The sequence below is a fragment of the Onychomys torridus genome, chromosome 1, assembly GCF_903995425.1.
Source record: "Onychomys torridus chromosome 1, mOncTor1.1, whole genome shotgun sequence".
Taxonomy (NCBI): Eukaryota; Metazoa; Chordata; class Mammalia; order Rodentia; family Cricetidae; genus Onychomys; species Onychomys torridus.
Genome location: NC_050443.1, coordinates 1,825,246 through 1,847,147, shown reverse-complemented (window position 1 = coordinate 1,847,147; position 21,902 = coordinate 1,825,246). Strand labels below are relative to the sequence as shown.

The 21,902-nt window shown below is 43.2% G+C and overlaps 2 protein-coding genes across 2 annotated transcripts in view; both read right to left on the bottom strand.

The window, feature by feature from the left end:
• LOC118590926 (leukocyte immunoglobulin-like receptor subfamily A member 6) overlaps positions 1-20,516 on the bottom strand; it is a 63,043-nt gene extending 42,527 nt beyond the window's left edge. The window contains 6 exon segments of the mRNA XM_036198763.1: positions 18,354-18,653; positions 18,796-19,080; positions 19,373-19,675; positions 19,813-20,097; positions 20,280-20,315; positions 20,477-20,516. Coding sequence (XP_036054656.1) covers positions 18,354-18,653; positions 18,796-19,080; positions 19,373-19,675; positions 19,813-20,097; positions 20,280-20,315; positions 20,477-20,510 — 1,243 coding nt within the window. The 5' untranslated portion in view covers positions 20,511-20,516.
• LOC118579453 (leukocyte immunoglobulin-like receptor subfamily A member 6) lies at positions 1,627-17,582 on the bottom strand. Its single transcript, XM_036180738.1, has 10 exons — positions 17,316-17,582; positions 7,979-8,263; positions 7,000-7,302; positions 6,488-6,781; positions 5,961-6,263; positions 3,758-3,824; positions 3,644-3,681; positions 3,390-3,442; positions 2,053-2,163; positions 1,627-1,976 (listed from the first exon to the last, which is right to left on the bottom strand). Exons 1-10 carry the CDS (start codon positions 17,503-17,505, stop codon positions 1,866-1,868), a joined length of 1,755 nt encoding a protein of 584 aa, XP_036036631.1. The 5' UTR covers positions 17,506-17,582; the 3' UTR covers positions 1,627-1,865.
• Positions 20,517-21,902: the final 1,386 nt, after the last annotated feature.

Here is a 21,902-nt window from a genome sequence, read left to right as displayed (position 1 = left end):
TGATGGGACAGGAACATGTTATGGACTTCCTAACCCTTGGGAAGGTCCATGACAATCCAATTATAATTAAGAGGATTGTTGATTATTGCTAACAGGACAACAATATCTTAGCCAAACTATAGAGTGGCATGAAAAGGGGGACAAGGGAAGGACTTTGAAGAGCAAAAACCACAAGAAGAACATTGGTATCTGCACAAGCTAGCCAGAATCTCTTGTGCTCTTCCAAAACTAAGTAGTCAAAGCAACCTCAAAATGGTCCTTGACTGTCTACATAGGGAGGAAAAAGAAGCCAAAAAGAATGTAGTAATATCACAAGAAGTAGATATTCACACTGAACGTTTCTGGGTGGGGGTCACTGAGTCAGGCTTCCTAGGAAATTGTCTTGTATGAACTGGAGTCAGAGAAAACAACTAGGAATTACCAAGATGGATGCCTAGCCAAAAAATGGAGTAGTTTCTTTAGTCATTGCAAAGGGATGTGTTTTTTAAGGAGTGGGAGGTATATAAAAAAGGTGTGGGGACAGGACAGGCAAAATGCAGTACATACAAGTAGATGATTATAAGATATTAACAAAGAACTAAGTTATTTTAAAAAAAAAACATACAACACAACTGCAAAGGATCTAAGTCACACAATCAATGCCAGCATGTCAGTCTCTCTCGTGATGGTACTGAAAACACTATGGAGCCAAAGGAGGCCTACAATGAGTGCTTCCCCTGCCTGCATCTTCTGCTTAACAGGGACTACCTGCATTCTTAATTTGTAATTTCTTCCTGTATCATTTCCATCCTTATTCCTAATATGGAATATGTTGCTGTTCTCTTTCTTTAGCCTCAATATGACAATGAGGTCATTGATTTAGAAAAGTATTTTATGTATTTATTAGTGGTTTGGACCAGGAAGCCATAACAACCCAAGACTGTCTAGGAGGCCCTGATGAAAGGACAAAGGGAACTTCAGTCCAGTGTCCTCATCCAAGATCAGACATGAAGCCAGTCTGACGCTGGGGCCATTGCTTCGTAGGAGATGAGGTTGCAAGTCTGTGGATAGGACTCTGCCTCATGAGCTTGGTTCTTATCCTAGTGGATATGGCTGATGTTCCCCATGCTTTCTTTTACAAAAATGGCTTGTCTCTCTGCTAACCTTGCCCTTTTCCCTACTGCTAACAGTATATGAGATAGTGTGTTTCTTAATAGATTTGTGTGGCGTAAGGCATAACTTTTGCAATACCTCTCATCTATTGATTTTCACTTCTTTATTTCTTACACTAGGTCTTCCTGCTCAACCCCTCAATTGTTAGGACCCTTACTCATGCTTGTTCAGATCAGTTCTGAATACTCTGGTTCATGCTACATTATAATTAGGTGACTTCATCATTCAATTTTAGCTTTATTGAGATATAATTGACAAAAGGTATATATTCAGAGTAAAAGTGTTTAAACTTTTTATATACATTTTCATATGTACATGTGTTAATGAAAAAAGAGGTCCTGAATTTGAAGGAGAGTAGAGAAGGATCTATGTAAATGTCTGGAGGGAAGAAAGGGAAGAGAAAAAATGCTATAGTAGAATCTCAAAAATTAAAATTAAACAAAAAAACACACAAAAAAATGAAACTTTCTCCATTCCTTTCTTCTTTCCTCATTTTATCTATTAGTCACTGACAAAGCATTTGCCTTATTTATAAAACAAAGGAACAACCAAATCAGATGCCCAAATTTCTCAGGATTTCCTAGAGACTGGTCATGTCTGCACTATGACTGTGCACCTGAGGCAAATCTTGTGTTCTGACGTCCCTGAGTCCTCCCTCCTCCATGGAATGCAGAATGTGGATCTCCCTGGATTGGTAGAGGCCAGAGTATTTCTCAGGTTGGACGTTTCTGCCTGGAAGGTGGGAGGTTCACATGTCCCTGTCTCGGGGTCAGGATGCACAGCTTGGCATAGGTCACATCATGTGGCTCCTCTGTTGTAGCAGCCTGAAGTGGGAAAGTGTAGAAGAAAGTTTATGTTGGGCACTGGGAGCATGGGGGAACTAGAGAAGTCAGGACCCACCTTCTCATCTATCACTTGATTTCCTTTTGACTGTGTGTCATTTGAGGCCAATGATTTCTTTGGCATGAGAGAAGAGGTGATCTCTGTCCTTCTGAGTCTTGAGGGCTTCACCTGGGCATACAGAGAGACAATGTAACAAAGGGAGTTGGCTTGGTTTCCCAGAGGTTCTCCACCCATACTTCCACAGGGAGCAAGAATGATACTTCAGACATTTTTATTAAATTAAACTATTGCTGATGGGGTCTTCTCGGACTTTCTAGGAACTTTGAGTACCTGTCAGTTACTTCTCTGTGCTTCTGAAATATTATCCTGACACAATGATGTCCTCTCCAGTGCCTCTGGCTTTTGGAAAGAGAATTTCTCTACCCTAAGGACATTTGGATCTACTATGCTCCATACCTATATGTGCCATGTTATCACAGGTTTGTATGAAACTCTACCCAGGCTTCTCCACAGAAGGCTTCTTTCAAGTTCCCTTTAAATTCACATTGATAATCTGTGCCTCACATAACTCAACCCATATCCTCTAATATATGTCCCTCATACACTTTGCACTGCTTAGTCTGACATTTATCTCCACATCATTTCCCATCTGAGCTCATCACAATGGGTAGCGAGTTCTGTCCCTTGATGTATCTGCAGCCCTTACAGAAGCATGGTCAAAAGGGAGACACAGGAGCTGGGGAGAGGAGCCAAGCAGCAGTAGTTGCTATGAGTTTGATCCCCTGTGGCTACATAAGAAAGAGCCAAGCAAGAATTCAAGTGCCTGGGACCTAAGTGATGTTGGGGGAGAGACTGGTGCCCAGTACTCAGTGGCACCAATCCACCCAAATAAATAGCACCATGGACATGAAGAGAGCCTGTCAGAGAAAATGAGTTGGGAAATAATAGAAGACGACATCGGATATTGACCCCTGCCTTCTGCTTGTGCTTAATTAAGCACATGTGCACACATATTCTCAGACTCATGGTTCTCATTTACTTGTGTTTCCTGTTCATTTACTTGTTAGTTTTATCACTAGAGTTTAACCCAAGGCCTTATACATCTAAAGTAATTACTTTACCATTCAGCTACAACTTATGATCCTCATATTCTCTTTGGAGCCTCTAAAATCACTTTAGAAACCAGAGAGATGTTGAGGAGTCAGAAATTTGGGGCCATATTGTCAAAGTAAATAAAGAAAGAATGAGATCATAGCATACAGAATATAGGTGCTTCAAGAAACAGGGAGCCAGCTGTGGATGATACTAAGGGCTGAAAAGGGGGAGAATAGAGATTGCTTTGGCATTATATTGGGTCATAATATCTTAGCATTGTGGATAAGCAATAGTCTCACCAGGACATCCAGCTCCATGCTGTCTGCAGGCTGTGTGACCTTCACAGTAGCATCTGTCATAACAAACATGCAAGTTTTCCCATGACCAGATCTCCAGGACATCTCACATCCCCAGAACCCTGCCATATCCCAGATATGGAAAGAGAAGATGTAGTGGGGTAAGGGTAGATAGAGAGGGTTCAGTGTCCCAGGCCCTCCTCCAGCCCTGTGATGCTGAGATCTCAAATATCTCCCCCAGGCCCTCTTCCTCTCACATAAGATTTCTTCCTGGATGACAGGAGCTGGTTTGGATCTGTGGAAACAAGAGGGTGTCAAGTGACAGTGATGGAAGTCAGGCAGGTTAGGTAGATATTCTGGGCGTGAGTTACCTCTTCTGAAAGCTTTTGCCCTTGTTCGCTGAGACTGTAGCATGTTGCAAGTCAGTCTTTGTCTGGACTGCAAGAGAGGAAAGAGCCTTGGCCAGGAGGGTTGAGCCCCTACCTAGCACTTTCAAAAAAAGAAGGGACCAACATTGCATGTCTCTTAAAATCTTCCAGTAGATGGAAAAGTCCATACAATAGAGTGCATTGAACACATTTTCAGATCTCATTTTGTGTTGAGATTCTGAAGAAGTGTTTCTAAGCTCATGTATCCCAGTCTGGGCTTTCCCTGGGGCTGATGGCCTGAGCCCCTGCTTGGATAGCCCACAGTGGGACCCACTACCACCTGAGACCCAGGCCTCCCACACCCTACTCACCTCCCTTCCTGTCTTTCTTCTGACGTCTGAGTCTGAGGAAAAGGAAGAGGAAGAGGAGGAAGAGCAGTAGGAAGAATGCCACAGAGACACCAAGCACAGCCTTTTGGTATCCTTCCAGTCCGATGAGACAGGGGACATCATGAATGAAGAATTGTAAATTAGAACACACTATGTAAGACTGAAAAGACTGTCATAGAGCCTTCATGGGTCTGGACTAGGTCCTCTGCATATATGTTATGGTTCTTAGTTTGGGGTTTTACAGGAGACTTCTGACAGTGGTGGTGTAGGTGTATCTGACACTTTTGCCTGCTCTTAAGACACTATTCTTCCTACTAACCTGCCTTGAGGGAGATTATGGTATCATGATATTATGGTATAATGTTGTGCCATGTTCAGTTAATGCCCCTAACTGGTCTTCTCTTCCTGAGGCAGATGGGACAGGAGTAATGGTCATGGGGAAGAGTGGAATGTGTGTGTGGGAACTCAAAAAAGTGAAGTGAAGGGAAGTGCTAATTATAATGTATTGTATTAGAGAAGAATCAGTTAATCAATAGATAAATAATAAAGAACTTACTTTGTGAGTACCCAATGTGGACTGTATTTATTACCTATCATTCTCATAGCTTTGCAACATGGGACCATTTCTGACCATTTCCAGTAGTTTTCCCTGCCCTAAAGACACCCATAGGGAAGGTGCATTGCTGAGGATTCATCCCCAGGTGTCTGGCCTCCCACCAAATTTTCTACACTGGAGCTAAACCTCATGAAATGGAAGGAATGATCCTGAATATTCGGCCCTAGCCCTGTACCAAACCTCTACACAATGTCACCAACACAGTGCCAAATGGGGCAGAACTATTGCAGAACAGGATTCTAGAGTCTTTCTCTGTAAGTAGATGAAACAGGTAAGATCATCATTTAAAAGAACTTCATATCTGTGCCAGAGCTCTCCCATTTACACTTGGAGAAACTGAGAACCACACAAGACAGGGGGCAATTGAAATTTTATGTGTGGCATGTGACTCTCTAAACAACAGTGCTCAATTCTGGGAAATGAGGGGGCAAGGCTTACCACTGGTGATGTCAAATTCCAAATGTCTCTAGAGATGAGTGAAGTGGACTAGAAAGAATCTGTAGTACCTGTCACCCACTCCAAACAAAAATGCACCAACCACATTACTATCTTGATGCCCTGAACACACCCTGCAAAATAGTTCTTTCCAAGACCTCTGCAGTCAGACACAACAGGGGTGAAGAGCTGTTGGTCATGGCCTGACATAATAGGGTGGGGAAATATGGAGAATGGGTGCCTGCTCTCATTTTAGGTGCTTCAGCCTGGGACAGATAAAAATGTCGCTCTTCGTCAGGATGCCTCTGTTGTAGCCTAGCTTCTGAGCCTCTGGGTTTCTGGGGATCATGTTAGGATCTCTGATTCACACCCAGTAGCTTGGTCACCAGCCAAGCTAATAAAGGAATGAAGACTCATGTGGAAAGAGACTCTGCACACACTCAGGGTGAAACAACTTCCCTAGACCAGAAAATCTAAAACCTCTATAGGAATGGATTTGTGGACCTCAGGAGACTGGGAAATTTGTTGGGGGAATGATGTGAGGAAGGCTGGACTAATTATCTCATCTCTTCTCAGCCTTATATCTACACTACACCCCTCCAGCACCTCCCAGCTTCCTCCCTGAATCTCTTGGACTGCTATGAAGAGGGTAAGATGGTCATTAATTGAGAAATCTCAGTTTACTTCTTAATCTCTGCATAGATCAATTCCTAGGTCAATTGTTCTGGATTACCCTCTGAGCCCACAAATGTCTGGGTTACCTCACCTGAGACTATGATCTCCACAGGAACACTGGCATGTGACAGCAGGTAAGGGGATGAGTTTTGAGAACCAAAACATATGTAAGAACCCCCAAAGGCCAAGGTCATAGCACTCATGAAGAATTCTGCCTCATATTGTAGATCTTGAGACTTTGATCTTTGTTGCATGTAGGGATGGGCTGCACCTTCCTTGAACAGAAAGAATTTGTCCACTGGGACTGATGATTGACACAGCAGAGTCACATTCTCTCCTGAGGACACAGTAGTGCCTGGATGCACTGAGAGATTGAGTGTGACAGGAGGATGTCCTAAAGAGAAGAGAAGTAAGTGAGTGAAGGTCTATAGCCATTGTTATGAACCTCGTTTTCAGAACCTAATCTCTATAATTTAACAGGCAGTCCTTCATCCACTCTCTTTCCTAGACCTATTCCATCCTGAGATGCTCATCATCATTCTGTTGATGAGTCCCAGGTTTCCACCAAACTGTACCTGTGCTGTGATGGGTCCATACTAAATGAACTACATTCCTCACCTATGATCAGTATGTCCAGAGGGTCACTGGGGGCTGACAACTCAGAGAAGTTATAGGAACCATAGCATCTATACCGGCCACCAATGGAGAAATTCACAGAGCCTAGGGTGAAGTTGGCATAAAAATGTCCAGCCTGGGTCTGATGAACCGAGACCTCGGGGAGGTCACTTTCCCCTTCTTTGGACAGAACAAATCTGTTATAACTTATCTCAGAGGAACACTGAAGTGTCAGGTTTTCTCCAGGGCCCAGGACAGGGCCATGCTGAGTCACCAGGAAGGGCTTCCCTGACAGCCCTGGAAGAAGGATAGACAGGAAGTCATTCAGCTGGCTCTTCCAATACATTCGATATCCCATCCTGCTCTGACACTGCCATGGCCGTTCATACTCTAGGCCTTACCACTCAAGAGCTTGCTTCAGCCATCATGGCCTCAATGCCTCTGTGACGGTTCTGTAGGGCATGTCAAATGGTTTCTGGTGTCAAAGAGCTGAGTGAATGAGGAGACTTCCTCACCTGAGACATGTATCTCCAGAGGGTCACTGGCCTCTGACCACACAAAGGAGGTATTTGTATAGTATCCATAACATCTGAAAGGACCACTCTTGCTGGATATCACAGAGATCTCAGGAAACAGAGTTAGGGACAGTCCAGCGTGTATGAGTTGTGCCTTTTGGGACCTGGAGAACTTCAGATCTTCCCCAGTCAAAATGAACCCATCGTATCCTTTGGATGAGACACACTGAAGGGTCACATTCCCACCTGAGGTCACCACAGGGCTAGGCACAGCTGAAAGAGTAGGTTTACCATGGTGGACACCTAGAAAAAGAGGACAGAGCCTGTTAAATGATACATTGTCTCCAGCAGCTGGGATATGATTGAAAATGTTTGGGAGCTGTATTTCCTGAGGGAAAATGTAGAGGATAAAATGTTACTCATGCAGTGTGTCTGCTCAATGGAGTAAGTAAATATTTGTTTTCTAACAAGAAAGCTGGGAGTGCATGTTGTTAATACCCAGGTGACCTTTCCATCTGTGATTCCAAACCTCACCTGAATCTAGACCTCCCTAGACCTTTATCATTGGCATTAAGTTAATGAAGCTCATCCTTTGGGGAGATGTCACATATATTTTTTAGCCTGCTGACATTGGCATTACCTCAGGCAGAGACCACACCAGAGCAAAGAACCTTAAGATGTAAAATCAATCTTCATGATCACATGTATTTTGATTTGAGTTTTGATGTAATTATGCCTAGTTGTTCACTAGGGTATTGATTACAAAAGAAATCTTTTTTTTTAGATTGTTCTGCATTTAAATTTGCTTGCAATAAGCCACCTGGTTTCAGGCTTTTAAGAGTGTTAACAGGCAACTGCTATTTCAGCCTGCTTTGAGTTTTACTTATTACTTCATGTGGGTCATTTACCTGCAAGCAGCAGAGCTTTCAGGGGCCCATAGGGAAAAAGGTGAGAACTGTGACCCTTAGTGTCCACTCACCTGTCACCATCAGCTCCAGGGAGTCACTGTGTTGTGTCCAGCCAGCAGAGTTATAACAGTAACAGTGATATCGTCCTGCATTATGCACTCTCATGGAAGGGATGAAAAACTTGGCCTTGTGATCAGGCACTGGTGCAGTCAATCTGCCCCATGGTGCTGGGCTTCCTTCTTTATACAGGATATACATTTGAGTTTCCATTGTTCCCTCACACCAAATTGTCACAGGATTCCCTGAGTTGATCACAGAGCCTGGCTCAGCCCAGATTGTGGGTTTCTGGAGGCTCCCTGAAAAGAGTTATGTGAGAGGGATGTGGGACTTTAAACAGTAGTACAGTGAATGTGAAACTTGACCCTTGAATAACAGAAAGACACATGGAAGCATCTGAAGATCCATATCATTGCTGACCCTCCCAGATTCCATTATCCCAACACCTCTCATTGGTTTCTGCATCTTGACTCCCACAGTCTGCATCTGTATCAGTGGGCTAATACACCTGTCCTTCCCTATGCTCACCTTACATTAGGGTCTCCTGGGGAAACCTGTTTCAGGTTCAGTGTCCTTTAACAGAGGAGCTGGGGCTTCCTCTGAGACTAGATGCTACAGTATGTCATTACCTTCTGAAAAAACTTGAGAATTGTTAATCTACATTTTTTTTTGTTTTGTTTTTCGAGACAGGGTTTCTCTGTAGCTTTGGAGCCTGTCCTGGACTAGCTCTGTAGACCAGGCTGGCCTCAAACTCACAGAGATCCACCTGCCTCTGCCTCCCGAGTGCTGGGATTACAGGTGTGTGCCACCACGTCAGAGCTAATCTTCATTTTTTTAATGAGTGTGATGGGACACTTGGAACCTGGCTGGAGACAGCCTGATATATACATATTGTAAGCACATGGAAGTAGAGAATTGCTTATCCTTAATTAAAATGAGTCAGTTGTATCTCTGATTTGAGATATATGAGAGGATCACAGACCCTTCTAAGATTACAACAGGGTTTGGCAGTGAAAACAGGGTGGATTTTTTAGACACCTAGGAGAGATACATATGGAATATTAAATGGGTTCACACAGTCTGGGTTGTCCCTCAGACCTGACTAACAAGTGGGGATATATTCAGAGAACACTTTTGTCTTGAGAGTCACATCTGGGTGCTGACCAGCACCAAACTGGACTAAGATGAATCTTTATCCTCATACCTGAACACCCCATCCCCTAGGCTTTGGGCCCTGGCGCACAGCCCTGTGCCTATACACCACCACCCATTGCAGACCCAGTTTCAGGCCAGTCAGCAGGCAGACCTGCAGACAGGTCAGACTGCCACCATCCCCCATCAGATCCTGTAACCCAAGCCCCACCTCCCCCATATCTCACTCATCCTCCGAGACTGCAACTGTTTCCTGAGACTGAGCTTGCCAGTGCCCAACTGGACTAAGAGGTGAGTCTTTGTCTAGGTGGGGCCCAGGGGTACAACCCTGTGCCCCCACACCACCACCCACTATAGTCCCAGTCTCACACCAATAGGCATGCCTCCTGCAGACAGGTCAGATTACCACCATCCCCTACCAGACCCTGTAACCCAAAAGCCCAACCTCCCCCAAATCCCATCCACCCTCCAAGACTGCACTGTTCCCTGACACAGGGCTCAACAGCACCCAATTGGACCAAGAGGTAAGTCTTTATCCTCATACTCAAACACCCCAGCCACTAGGATTTGGGCAAAGGGGCACAACTCTGTGCCTCCACATGACCACCCATTATAGTCCCTGTCTCATGCCAATAGCAGGCCTCTTGCAGATAGGCCAAACTACATCCATTCCCCATCAGACACTGTAACCCACAAGCCCCACCCCTCCCAACCCACCCACTTGAAGCTACTCCCTGAGACAAAGCCCATGAGTACCAATTGAACTAAGAGCTACTCCCTGAGGCAAAGAGTCCATCAGCACCAACTAGACCAAGAGCTCCCAATGGACCAAGTGGAGGCTCCCTCAGACACAGACACTGCTTGCACCAAGTGGAGAAAGAGATGGGTAGACACCAGTGAAAATATACAGTCAACGACACACACACAAACAAAACGATATGGCTCCATCAGAACCTACATAAGCAAGACCTGAACATCCCAACACAGAAGAAACAGAAGAAATCAACCTTAAAAATGACTTTATTGTTTGGAACCTTGGGCTTACACAGGGACACTTTGCTCGGCCTGGAAGGAGGGGACTGGTCCTGTCTGTACTGAATCCACCAGGTTTAAATGAATCCCCATGGGAGTCTTGGCCCTGGAGGAGATGGGAATGAAGAGGAGGGGCTAGGGGGAGGTGGGGGTGGGGCTGGAGGGGGGAGGAGAGGGGAACCCATGGCTGATGTATAAAATTAAAACACAAATATAATTTTAAAAATGATCTTAAGAAGATGATAGAGATCCTTAAAGAGGAAATGAAAATTCCCTTAAAGAATTTGAGGAAAAGTCAAACAAAAAATGAGAAGAAATCAGTAAATCCCTTAAAGAAAGCCAAGAGAAAGCAATTAAACAAGTGTGGGGAACAGTTCAAGATTTGAAAACTGAAATCGAAATAATAAAGAAGACACAAACTGAGAGAATGCTGGAAGTGGAAAATCTGAGTAAACAAACAGGAACTACTGACGCAAGCATAACCAACAGCATGCAAGAGATGGAAGAGAGGATCCCTGGCTTTGAAGATATGATAGAGGAAATAGATTCATCAGTCAGAGAAAACACTTAAGCCAACAAAGTCATGACCGAAAATGTCCAGGAAATTAGGGACACTATGAAAAGACCAAACCTAAGAATAAATGGGATAAAAAAAAAAGGAGAAGAATACCAACTCAAAGGCACAGAAAATATATTCAGCAAAACCATAGAATAAAATTTTCATAACCAAAATAACAAAATGCCTAAAAAGACCAAGAAGGTTACAGAACACCAAATAGACTGGATCCAAAAAAATCCCTTTGCCACATAATAATCAAACCACTAAACATACAGAATAAAGAAAAAATATTAAGAGCTACAAAGGAAAAAGGCCAAGTAACATATAAAGGCAGAAACATGAGAATAATACCTGACTTCTCAATGGAGACTCTAAAAGCCAGAAGGACCTGAAGACACTAAGGGATGATGGATGACAACCCAGACAATTATACCCAGCAAAACAATCAATCAACACAGACAAAGTAAACAAAATATTTCAGGATAAACCAGATTTAAACAATATCTTTCCACAAATCTAGCCCTACAGAAAGCACTTGAAGGAAAAATCCAACCTAAGGAAATTAGATACACCCATGAAAACACAGGCAATAGATAGACCCACACCAACAAAGACCAAAGAAAGGAAACATAAAACATTACCACCAAAAAATAATAGGAATTAACAATCACTGTTCATTATATCCATTAATATCAGTGGTCTCAATTCACCTATAAAAAGACAGGCTAACCGGGCAGTGGTAGCACATGCCTTTAATTCCACGACTCTGGAGGCAGAGGCAGGCAGATCTCTGTGAGTTCAAGGCCAGCCTTGTCTCCAAAGCGAGTTCCAGAAAAGGTGCAAAGCTACACAGAGAAACCCTGTCTCAAAAAAACGAACAAACAAAAAGATACAGGCTAACAGAATGGATATGAAAACAAGATCCATCCATCAATTTGCTGCATACAAGAAACACACCTCAAGTTCAAAGACAGATACCACTTCAAAATAAAAAGCTGGGAAAAGATTTCAAAGCAAATGGATTTAAGAAGCAAGCTGGTGTAGCTATCTTAATATCTTATAAATTAGACTGCAAACTAAAATCAATCAAAAGAGATCAGGAAGGATATTACATATTTATCACAGGGAAAATCCAACAAGAAGTCTCAATTGTGAATATTTATGCCCCAAATTCAGGGGCACCAACATTTGTAAAAGAAATGTTACTAAAGCTTAAATTGCATATCAAACCCCACACACTACTAGTGGGAGGGTTCAACACCCCATTCCCACCAATGGACAAGTCTGCCAGACAGAAACTGAACAGAGAAATAAGGAAACTAACAGACATTATGACTCAAAAAGACTTAATAGATACCTACAGAATATTCCACCCTAACACAAAAGAATATACCTTCTTTTCAACACCCCATGGAACCTTCTCTAAAATCAACCACATGCTTGGTCACAAAGCAAATCTCAACAGATACAAAAAAATAAAATAAAATAAAATAACCTCTTATCAGACCACCATGGCTCAAAGTTAGATTTCAACAACAACAAAAATTACAGAATTACAATCTCATGGAAAATGAATAATGCCCAAATGAATCACCAATGGGTCAAGGAAGAAATAAAGAAAGAAATTAAAGATTTCCTAGAATTCAATGAAAATGAATGTACAACATAAAAAACTTATGGGACACCATGAAAGCAGTGCTAAGAGGAAAATTCAGAGCTCTAAATGCCCACATAAAGAAGTTGGAGAAATCTCACACTAGTGACTCAAGAGCACACCTGAAAGCTCTAGAAAAAGAAGTATCAGACTCACCCAGGAGAAACAATGCCAGAAAATAATCAATTGAGGGCTGAAAACACAAAGAACAATACAAAGAATCGATGAAACAAAGAGTTGGTTCTTTGAGAAAAATCAACAAGATAGATAAGTCCTTATCCAAATTAACCAAAAAGCAGAGAGAATCCAAATTAACAAAATCAGAAACAAAAAGGGGGACATAACAACAGACAATGAGGAATCCAGAGAATTATCAGGTTATGCTTCAAAAACCTCTACTCCACAAAATTGGAATGTTTGAAAGAAATGGACAATTTTCTGGATAGGTACCACATACCAAAGTTAAATCAAGACCAGATAAACTATATAAATAGTCCAAAAACACCTAAGGAAATAGGAATAGTCATTAAATTCTGCCAACAACAACAAAAAAAGCCCAGGACCAGATTATTTCAGCACAGAATTCTACCAGATTTCCAAAGAGCTAAAACCAATACTCTTCAAATTGTTGCACACAATAGAAACAAAAGGAACATTACAAAATTCTTTTTATGAGGCTACAGTTACCCTGATACACAAACTACAGAAAGATGTAACAAAGAAGAAAATTACCGACCAATCTCCCTCATGAACACTGATGCAAAAATACTCAGTAAAATACTGGCTAACTGAATCCAGGAACACATCAAAAAAATTATCTGCCATGACCAAGTAGGCTTCATCACAGGGAAGCAAGGATGGTTCAACATACAAAAATCTGTCAATGTAATACACCATATAAACAAACTGAAAGTACAAAACCACATGATCATCTCATTAGATGCTGAAAAAGCCTTTAACAAAATCCAACACCCCTTCATGATAAAGGTTCTAGAGAGATCAGGAATACAAGGAACATACTTAAACAGAATAAAGCCAATTTACAGGAAGTCAAGAGCCAACATCAAATTAAAAGGAGAGAAACTCAAAGCAATTACACTAAAATCAGGAACAAGACAAGGCTGTCCACTCTCCCCATACTTAGTCAACATAGTACTTGAGGTTCTAGTTATAACAATAAGACAACAAGAGGAGATCAAGGGGATACAAATTGGAAAGGAAAAATTCAAACCTTGACTATGTGCAGACAATATGATAGTATATATAAGTGACCCCAAAATTCTACCAGGGAAATCCTACAGCTGATAAACAGCTTTAGTAAGGTGGCAGAATACAAGATTAACTCAAAAAAATCAATAGCCCTCCTATATACAAATGATAAATTGGCTGAGAAAGAAATGAGAGAAACATCACCCTTTACAATAGCCACAAATAATATAAAACACCTTGGGGTAAGTCTAACTAAGTAAGTGAAAGACATGTATGATAAAAACTTTAAGTGTCTGAAAAAAGAAGTTGAAGAAGATATCAGAAAATGAAAAGATCTTCCATGCTCATGGATAGGTAGGATTAACATAGTAATAATGGCAATCTTACCAAAAGCCATCTACAGATTCAATGCAATCTCCATCAAAATCCAAACACAATCTTCTCAGACTTGGAAAGAACAATACTTAACTTTATATGGAAAAACAAAAAATCTAGGATAGCTAAAAGAATCATGTATAATAAAGCAGTCTCTGAAGGCATCATGATCCCTGACCTTAAGCTCTACAATAGAGGCATAGTAATATAAAACAGCTTGGTACTAACATGAAAACCTACATGTGGACCAATGGAACTGAACTGAAGACCCGGACATTAATCTGCACACCTATGAACATATGATATTCGACAAAAAAGCCAAAACTGTACAATGGAAAAAAAAGAAAGCATCTTCAACAAATGGTGCTGGCATAACTGGATGTCAACATGGAGAAGATTTCAAATAGATCCATATCTGTCACCATTCACAAAACTTAAGTCTAAGTGGATTAAAGACCTCAACCTAAATCCAGGTACTCTGAACCTGATTAGAAGAGAAAGTAGGAAGTAGTCTTGAATGCATTGGCACTAGAGATCACTTCCTAATTATAACACCAGTAGCACAGACACTGAGAGAAACAATTAATCAATGGGACCTCTTGAAAATGAGAAGCTTTTGTAGGGCAAAGGACACGGTCAACAAGACAAAGCGACAGCCTACAGAATGGGAAAAGGTCTTCACCAACCTCACATCTGACAGAGGGCTGATCTTCAAAATATATAAAGAACTCAAAATGCTAGACTTCAAAATACTGAACAATCCAATTTAAAAAATGGTCTACAGGGGTTGGGGATTTAGCTCAGTGGTAGAGCGTTTGCCTAGCAAGCTCAAGGCCCTGGATTCAATCCTCAGCTCTGGCCAAAAAAAAAAAAAAAATGGCCTACAGAATTTAACAGTGAATTCTCAATAGAAGAATCTCAAATGGCTTAAAGGTATTTAAGGAATTGCTCACTATCTCTAATCATCAGGGAAATGCAAATCAAAACAACTCTGAGATACCACCTTAAACCTGTCAGAATGGCTAAGATCAAAAACACTGAAGACAGCTTATGCTGGAGAGGATGTGGAGCAAGGGAAACTCTCCTCCATTGTTGGTGGGAATGAAAACTTGTATAGACACTTTGAAAACCAGTATGGTGCTTTCTTAGAAAACTGGTAATCAATCTCCCCAAGAACCAGCTATAACACTCTTGGGCATATTCCCAAGGAATGCTCAATCATACCACAAGGGCACATGCTTAGCTATGTTCATAGCAGCATTATTTGGAATAGCCAGAACCTGGAAACAACATAGATGTCCTTCAACTGATGAATGGATAAATAAAATGTGGCACATATACACAATGGAGTACTACTCAGCAGTAAAAAACAATATCATGAAATTTACAGGCAAATGGATGGAACTAGAAAATATCATCCTGAGTGAGGTAATCCAGACTCAGAAGAACAAACATGTTATATACTCACTCATAAGTTATATACTCACTAAATGGGAGGGAAGGGATGGCCAGACTGCAAACCACAGCTCCAGAGAGGCTAGCTAACAGGGAAAAACCCAAGGAGGGACACATGGATGGCACAGCGAAGGAGAAGTGTATGAGATCTGCATGGGTGGACTGGGAGTCAGGCAGTGGCAGAGGGTGAGGAGTGGGGCATGAAAACATAGGGAAATGGGAGGGTCAAGCTGGAACAGGAACAGAGTGGGAGGGTAGGAAGGAAGATACCATAATAGATGAGGACATCATGGGAATAGGAAGAAGCAGGGTGCTAGAGAGGCTCTCAGGAATCCACAAGGATGACCCCACCTTGGTCTGCTGGCAGTGGTCCAGAGGGTGCCTGAACTGGTCTACTCTGGTGACCAGCCTAGCAAATAACCTAGATGTCATCACAGAGCTTTTGTCCAGTGACAGATAGAGGCAGATGCAGAGATCCATGGCCAGGCACCAGGATGAGCTCCAGGAATCTAATCAATGAGAGAGAGGAGGGATTCTGCAGGCGGGGTACATCGAGATCATGATGGGAAGATGTGCAGAGATGACCGGTCACACTAGTGGAAGCCCATGAACTGTAGACTAGCAGCTGTGGAGCCCCATGGGACTGGACTAGGCCCTCTGGATACGGAAGATGGTTGTTTGGCTCAAACTGTTTGGGGGTGCACCCAGGCAGGGATATCAGGATCCATCCCTGGTGCATGGGCATGTATTTGAGATTCCAGTGTCTGTGGTGTGACACCTTGGTGGTGCAGTGGGGAGGGTCTTGGACCTGCCTAAGCTCAGTATGCCAGGCTCTGCTGACTCCCCATGGGAGACTTTGATTTGGGAGATGTGGGAATGTGGGGTGGTTTGGGAGGGAGGGTTGGGAAGTGGGAGGAGAGAGGAGATGGGGTCTGTGGGTGGTATGTGGAGTTAGTAGAAAAATTCTTAATAAAGAACAATGAAAAAAACATGTACTTTACACACACACCAAAAAAAAAAAAAAAAACAACAACAAAAAAAAAAAAACAAAAAAAAAAACGCCAGTTATATAAGGTTGGGGCTCCATTCATTATTTATCATTCATTATTCTCTGGTGGAGATGAGGAACTCATTCAGACACTGCTTCCTTTCATTAAGAAATAGACATATTCATATTTTATGTGCTGAAAATGCTCAGGTGGGCTTCTGAGATTCATTCCGAAACATGCATGTTAGCTTTTACAATAAATGTGACTTTTTTTAAAGACTAAAAAAAAAAAGTCCCATCTGGGAATCCACATAACTCGAGACTATTCAATCACCTTTTACCACCAGCTCCAGGGTGTCCCTGCATTCTGACAAGCCAGCAAAGCTGTGAGAGTAATAGTGATATCAGCCTGTCTGCAGTGTTATCACACAGGAATGGTGAATTTTGTCTTATTGCTGTGATTCTTTTGGGTCTGTCTGCCTCAGGGTTCCAGGCTTCCTTCTTTGTGTAGCACGTAAGTTTGGGTTTCTCAGGTCCCCTCGCACCAGATGGTGACAGGACTGTCTGATGTAATCACAGAGCCTGGCTCAGCCATATTGAGCAATTATAAAGGATCCCAGCAAAGAAGTAGAAAGAAAGGAGGTGCATCAGTTAGGAGAATTGCACAGAGAAGGTCACCATTGCAGGGACACATGAGCTGATCTGCAATAGCAGAAGGACACATAAAAACCACACTTTTCCATGGATCTTTGATTCCATTCTTACTACCCACCCTGATTTCTGTTCCTCAAGTCAAGCAGTATCACACATCCAGAGACACTGAGTTCAGTAACCCTGGCTCATAATCGACTGTCACACATCAGGTCCTTTCCTGGGATTCTGTGTCAGTTGCAATTACAGCCAAAGGAAAGCCCTGCACTTCCTTACCTGAGACCAGGAGCTCTAGGTGGTTACTGGGCACTGACCATGCCTGGGTGTTTCTCAAATAATAGCCATAGCATGTGAACCTCCACCTCTGGTTGGGGGTCACAGCATCGACAGAGAAAGGGGTGCCAAATAGCCCAGGGTATATGTTCTGTGAGGGCAAAGGCCTGGAGAACTTCTCATCTTCCTTCATTAGAATGAACCTGTCATATGCCTGTTGTGAGACACACTGAAGGGTCACGTGCCCTCCTGGGGTCACCACAGGGCTGGAAAGGGCTGACAGTGTGACTTTGGTGGGGTAAACTCCTAGGAAGTAAGAGGAAGCATGGTAAGTTGAATCATACGGTAAACAATTTATGCTCTTTGGGACTTGAGGAGGACATACTTCACAATCCTTTCCTCAAGGATGGTCCTAGTGTTAGAGAAGTGTCCTCTCACCTGTCACCACCAGCTCCAGGGAATCACTGCGCTCTGACCACCCTGTAGATTTGTAAGAGTAACAGCGATATTGCCCTGCATGATGCTTTTCAATGGATGATATGGAGAACATGGCCTTGTTACCAGGATCTTTTGGTGTATGACTGTCCTGGGGTGCTGAGCTTCCTTCTTTATATAGGAAATATATTTGAGTTTCCTTGGTCCCCTCACACCAGATGGTCACATCATTGCCAGAGGCAATCACAGAACTTGGCACAGCCCACAAGGAGGGTTTCTGAAGGTTCCCTGCAGGGAAGAAGGTGTGAAGGAGAGGGGACTTTGAACAGTTTCACAGTAAACGTCAAGCATGCTATTGATGTTGAAATTTACCCCTGACTAGCAAAGGACGAATAATGTCATGGGGATATTCATTAGTCTCCTGACCTTACCAAGGCCCAGTCTCACTATGACTCCCTTGTTTTCTGTACAGTGACTCCCACAATCTCCAGGCAGTGTCAGTTATCTCAGGAACCCTGATTCCACAGACATACCGCAAGCCTGGTCTTCACTGGGAACATGAGTCAGGTGCAACACGATTCCACAGAGAGTCTGAGGCTTCCTCACCTGAGACCAGCAGCTCCAGGACGTCACTCCCTTCTGACCACACCTGAGGATTATTTGTATAATAGCCATAGCATGTGAACTTCCACCTCTGGCTGGAGGTCACTGGACCCACTGGAAACTCAGCCAGGAACATCCCAGTGTATGTGTATCTTGAGCTCCGAGGGATGGAGAACTTCCGACCATTCATAGTTAGAATGAACCAGTCGTATCTCTGACTTGAGGTACAAGAGAGGGTCACAGACTGTCTTAAGTTTACAACAGGATTTTGCATGGTTGACAGGGTGGGTTTCTTGTAGACTCCTAGAAGAAACACACATGGAAAATTAAAGAGGATCACAAAGCCTGAATTGTCCCCCATGGCTGTCCTTAGATGGCAGATACCGTTAGTGCAGTCTTCTCTTGAGAGTGACATCTGGGGTTAAGATTTCTGGTGTCCTCTCACCTGTCACCACCAGCTCTAAGGCGTCACTGCGCTCTGACCATCCTGAAGAGGTGTAAGTGTAACAGTGATATCGTCCTGCCTGCTCTTGTGTCACAGATGGAAGGGTGAGTTTTGCATAATTGGTGTGGGCTAATGGGGCCTGTTGGTCCCAGGGTCCTGGGATTCCCTCTTTATATATCACATACATTTGGGCTTCCAGGGTTGCCTTACACCAGATGGTAACAGGACTCCCTGAGGTGATCACAAAGCCAGGATGAGCCCAGATGGTGGGTTTATGAAGGATCCCTGCCAAAAAGTAGAAAAGAAGGAGGTGCATCTGTTAGGAGAATATCACAAAGAAGTTCACATTTGCCCATGACATCTAAACTGATTTGCAATTATAGAAGGACACTTAAAGACTTCACTCTTCCCTGAATTTTGAGTTCCACTATTAATTAGACCCCAATTTCTGGATCTGAAGTCAAGCTATACCACAGATATGGGGATCTGAGTTCAGTAGATGTGCCACAACACATCAGGTCCTCTCCTGGGATCCTGGGTCAGTTACAATATCATGTAAAGTCCTGCACTTCCTTACCTGAGACCAGGAGCTCTAGGTGGTTACTGGGCACTGACCATGCCTGGGGGATGCTCAAATAATAGCCATAGCATGTGAACCTCCACCTCTGGTTGGGGGTCACAGGACCCACAGTGAACAGGGCTCCAAAGAGCCCAGGGTAGATGTTCTGTGAGGGCAACGGCCTGGAGAACTTCTCATCTTCCTTCATTAGACTAAACATGTCATATGCCTGTTGTGAGACACACTGAAGGGTCACGTGCCCTCCTGGGGTCGCCGCAGGGCTGGAAGTGGCAGACAAGGTGATTTTGCTTGAGTAGTATCCTAGGAGAGAAGAGAAAGCCTGTTGTGTGGGCTTACATGAAAAGCATTTTTCTCCTTTCTCATATTTGAGAAAGAAACTCGCAATGAACATACTCCTTTCCTTAAGGCAGAATCTGGAAATGGTACAGTCCTCTCACCTGTTACTGGCAGCTCCAGGGAGTCACTTCTTTCTGACATACCATGATTGCTTTTATATTCACACCAACATTGGCCTGCATTGTACCACTGAACTGATGAGATAGAGAACGTGGCTTTGTTTTCAGTTTCCAGAAGGGTTGTTGGCATCGGGTAATCTGGACTTCCTTCTTTGTAGAGAACATATGCCTTGGCCTCTAAGGGCCCTTCGCAGAAGAATGTCACCTGGTTCCCAGGGTTTACCACATTTCTTGGCACTGCCCTGAGTGTAGGTTTAGAGAGGGTCCCTGCAAGAAAATTGTCAGCTGCTTTCCCAGAACTCTCCCTCAGATGTAAGCTCTCAGAACCAGGAAATGTAGACACTCCCCAGCAACAGGCCACACCTGCTGTTCACCATCTGCTCTGTTCATGAGTGACGTGTGGACCCCAGCAAGGATGTCCAAACTGAGGCAGCTGAGAAGACACTCACCTGCCAATACTGGGATCCTGAGGTCCAAACTCAGTCCTGCAATAGAATTACCTGTGAGTGCTGGAAATTAAACAAGAGCATGGCCTCCACTCCCAGGTCCCTTCTGCAGTTGCTGAGACATCCTGATGGCCCAAAGCATGGATGTGAGGTGGATTCCCTATCAGATGAGAATCCTCCCTCCCCATTTGGCATCTCACCAAGATACAGCGGGACTGTAAGAAAGGGGTTCATGGTCTCTTCCAGTTGCCACAAGTGTGCAGATGATTGGCCTCCTTTCCAGACACACACAGAGACAAAATGCGTGGCCTAGGAAGGCTGGTTTCTGCTTCCTGTCATAAGGATATCATACTGGCAGTGCCTGAGGAAGAGGAAATGCTCTAAACTGGCGCCTGACCCTTCTTTTCTTTCTGGTGCTGTGATTGGATGGGCCAGAATTTGTGGCTTTTATATCTTCTTTTTGTTTCTTTGACAGAACCTCTTAAAAATCATGTGGGTCTCAGATTCTTCCTCCTTCTCCCTCAGCTTGCTGTGTGCTGGGATTAAAAGCCCAAACTGATTGTGGTCACTTCCGGCAGAACATCTCCACTTTAACCGACTATGTCTGCCTGTATGCTCCCACTCACCACAGACTAGGACTTCATGCAAAATAAACCTGGTGCATTCCTGAGCCAACACTTTCACTTGAGAGACTCTGAGGTGGTTGGTCTTTTTCTCTCAGAGTTTCTTCTTGGTTCTCCTTTTCTTTACCAGCCTGACCAAACTCATACCAGTTTCCGAGCCTGCCTGGGAGATGCTTTGGGAATGTTGTATGAACTTTACTTAGTGATACAAGAACAATGCCTACACATGATACATGAGACACCAGTTATAGAATCAAAGATAAGACTCCACACAGCCATAGCTGGTGAAGCAATGAGTTTTATTAGGGTTCCTTAAAAGTGTGTTGTCAATGGTTGGGCTTTTTGGTATTCAGTTTTTGTTGTTTGTTTGCTGAGACAGGTTCTCATTGTGTAGCTCTGGCTGTCCTGGAAATCACTATGTAGACCAGACTAGATCCACCAACCAGTCTCACACCCAACTGTTGAAAACAGTGCACTCCACTATACCCAACAATTTTGGAAACTTCTCTGTGGTTATATCCCTGAAAAAAAATGCTTCACCTACAACTTTTAACTGCCAATATTTCTGAAGCGGGGAGTGGCCTTAGGAGCCTCTATAGCATGAAGGAATATTCATTGGGCCAATCTTGTGCAGGTCACCTGTGTGTAATCAGAGCTACAGAGACTTATACGATAAGAGTACTGCCTTGTCTGGAGAGCACTGTTCTACAACAAGGGAAGATGCAGGCTGATGCTGCTGTGATCATACAGAACAGAAGGGACACACTGAGCACCTGATCCTTCAGAGATCCTGAATGAACTCACAGGAGAAATCTATTGCAATAGAGAAAGAAATGTGGTATTCTCATGGCTCTGATTTGAGTCTATGCTAAATAATTGCTGATAGACTCATTCCATTTTCTTACCAACATACATGATTTCCATAGGAACAACCTCTCAGCTGTCTTTCATCTTAAGTGTTCTTATTTTATTGTCCAGAATCCTTCTAGTTTTTGTGAAGGCT

What these genes read in the sequence shown, in the direction of transcription:
- LOC118579453 (XM_036180738.1), bottom strand. Translation starts at nt 17,505, where the DNA reads ATGAAGGAAGATGAGAAGTTCTCCAGGCCTTTGCCCTCACAGAACATA. An exon ending in TCTGGAGATACATGTCTCAG is followed by an intron (nt 6,782 to 6,999) that starts GTGAGGAAGTCT and finishes TCCTTCTTCCAG; the next exon opens with GGCTGTCAGGGAAGCCCTTC. An exon ending in TGTGGAGATCATAGTCTCAG is followed by an intron (nt 3,825 to 5,960) that starts GTGAGGTAACCC and finishes CCTCTCTTGCAG; the next exon opens with TCCAGACAAAGACTGACTTG.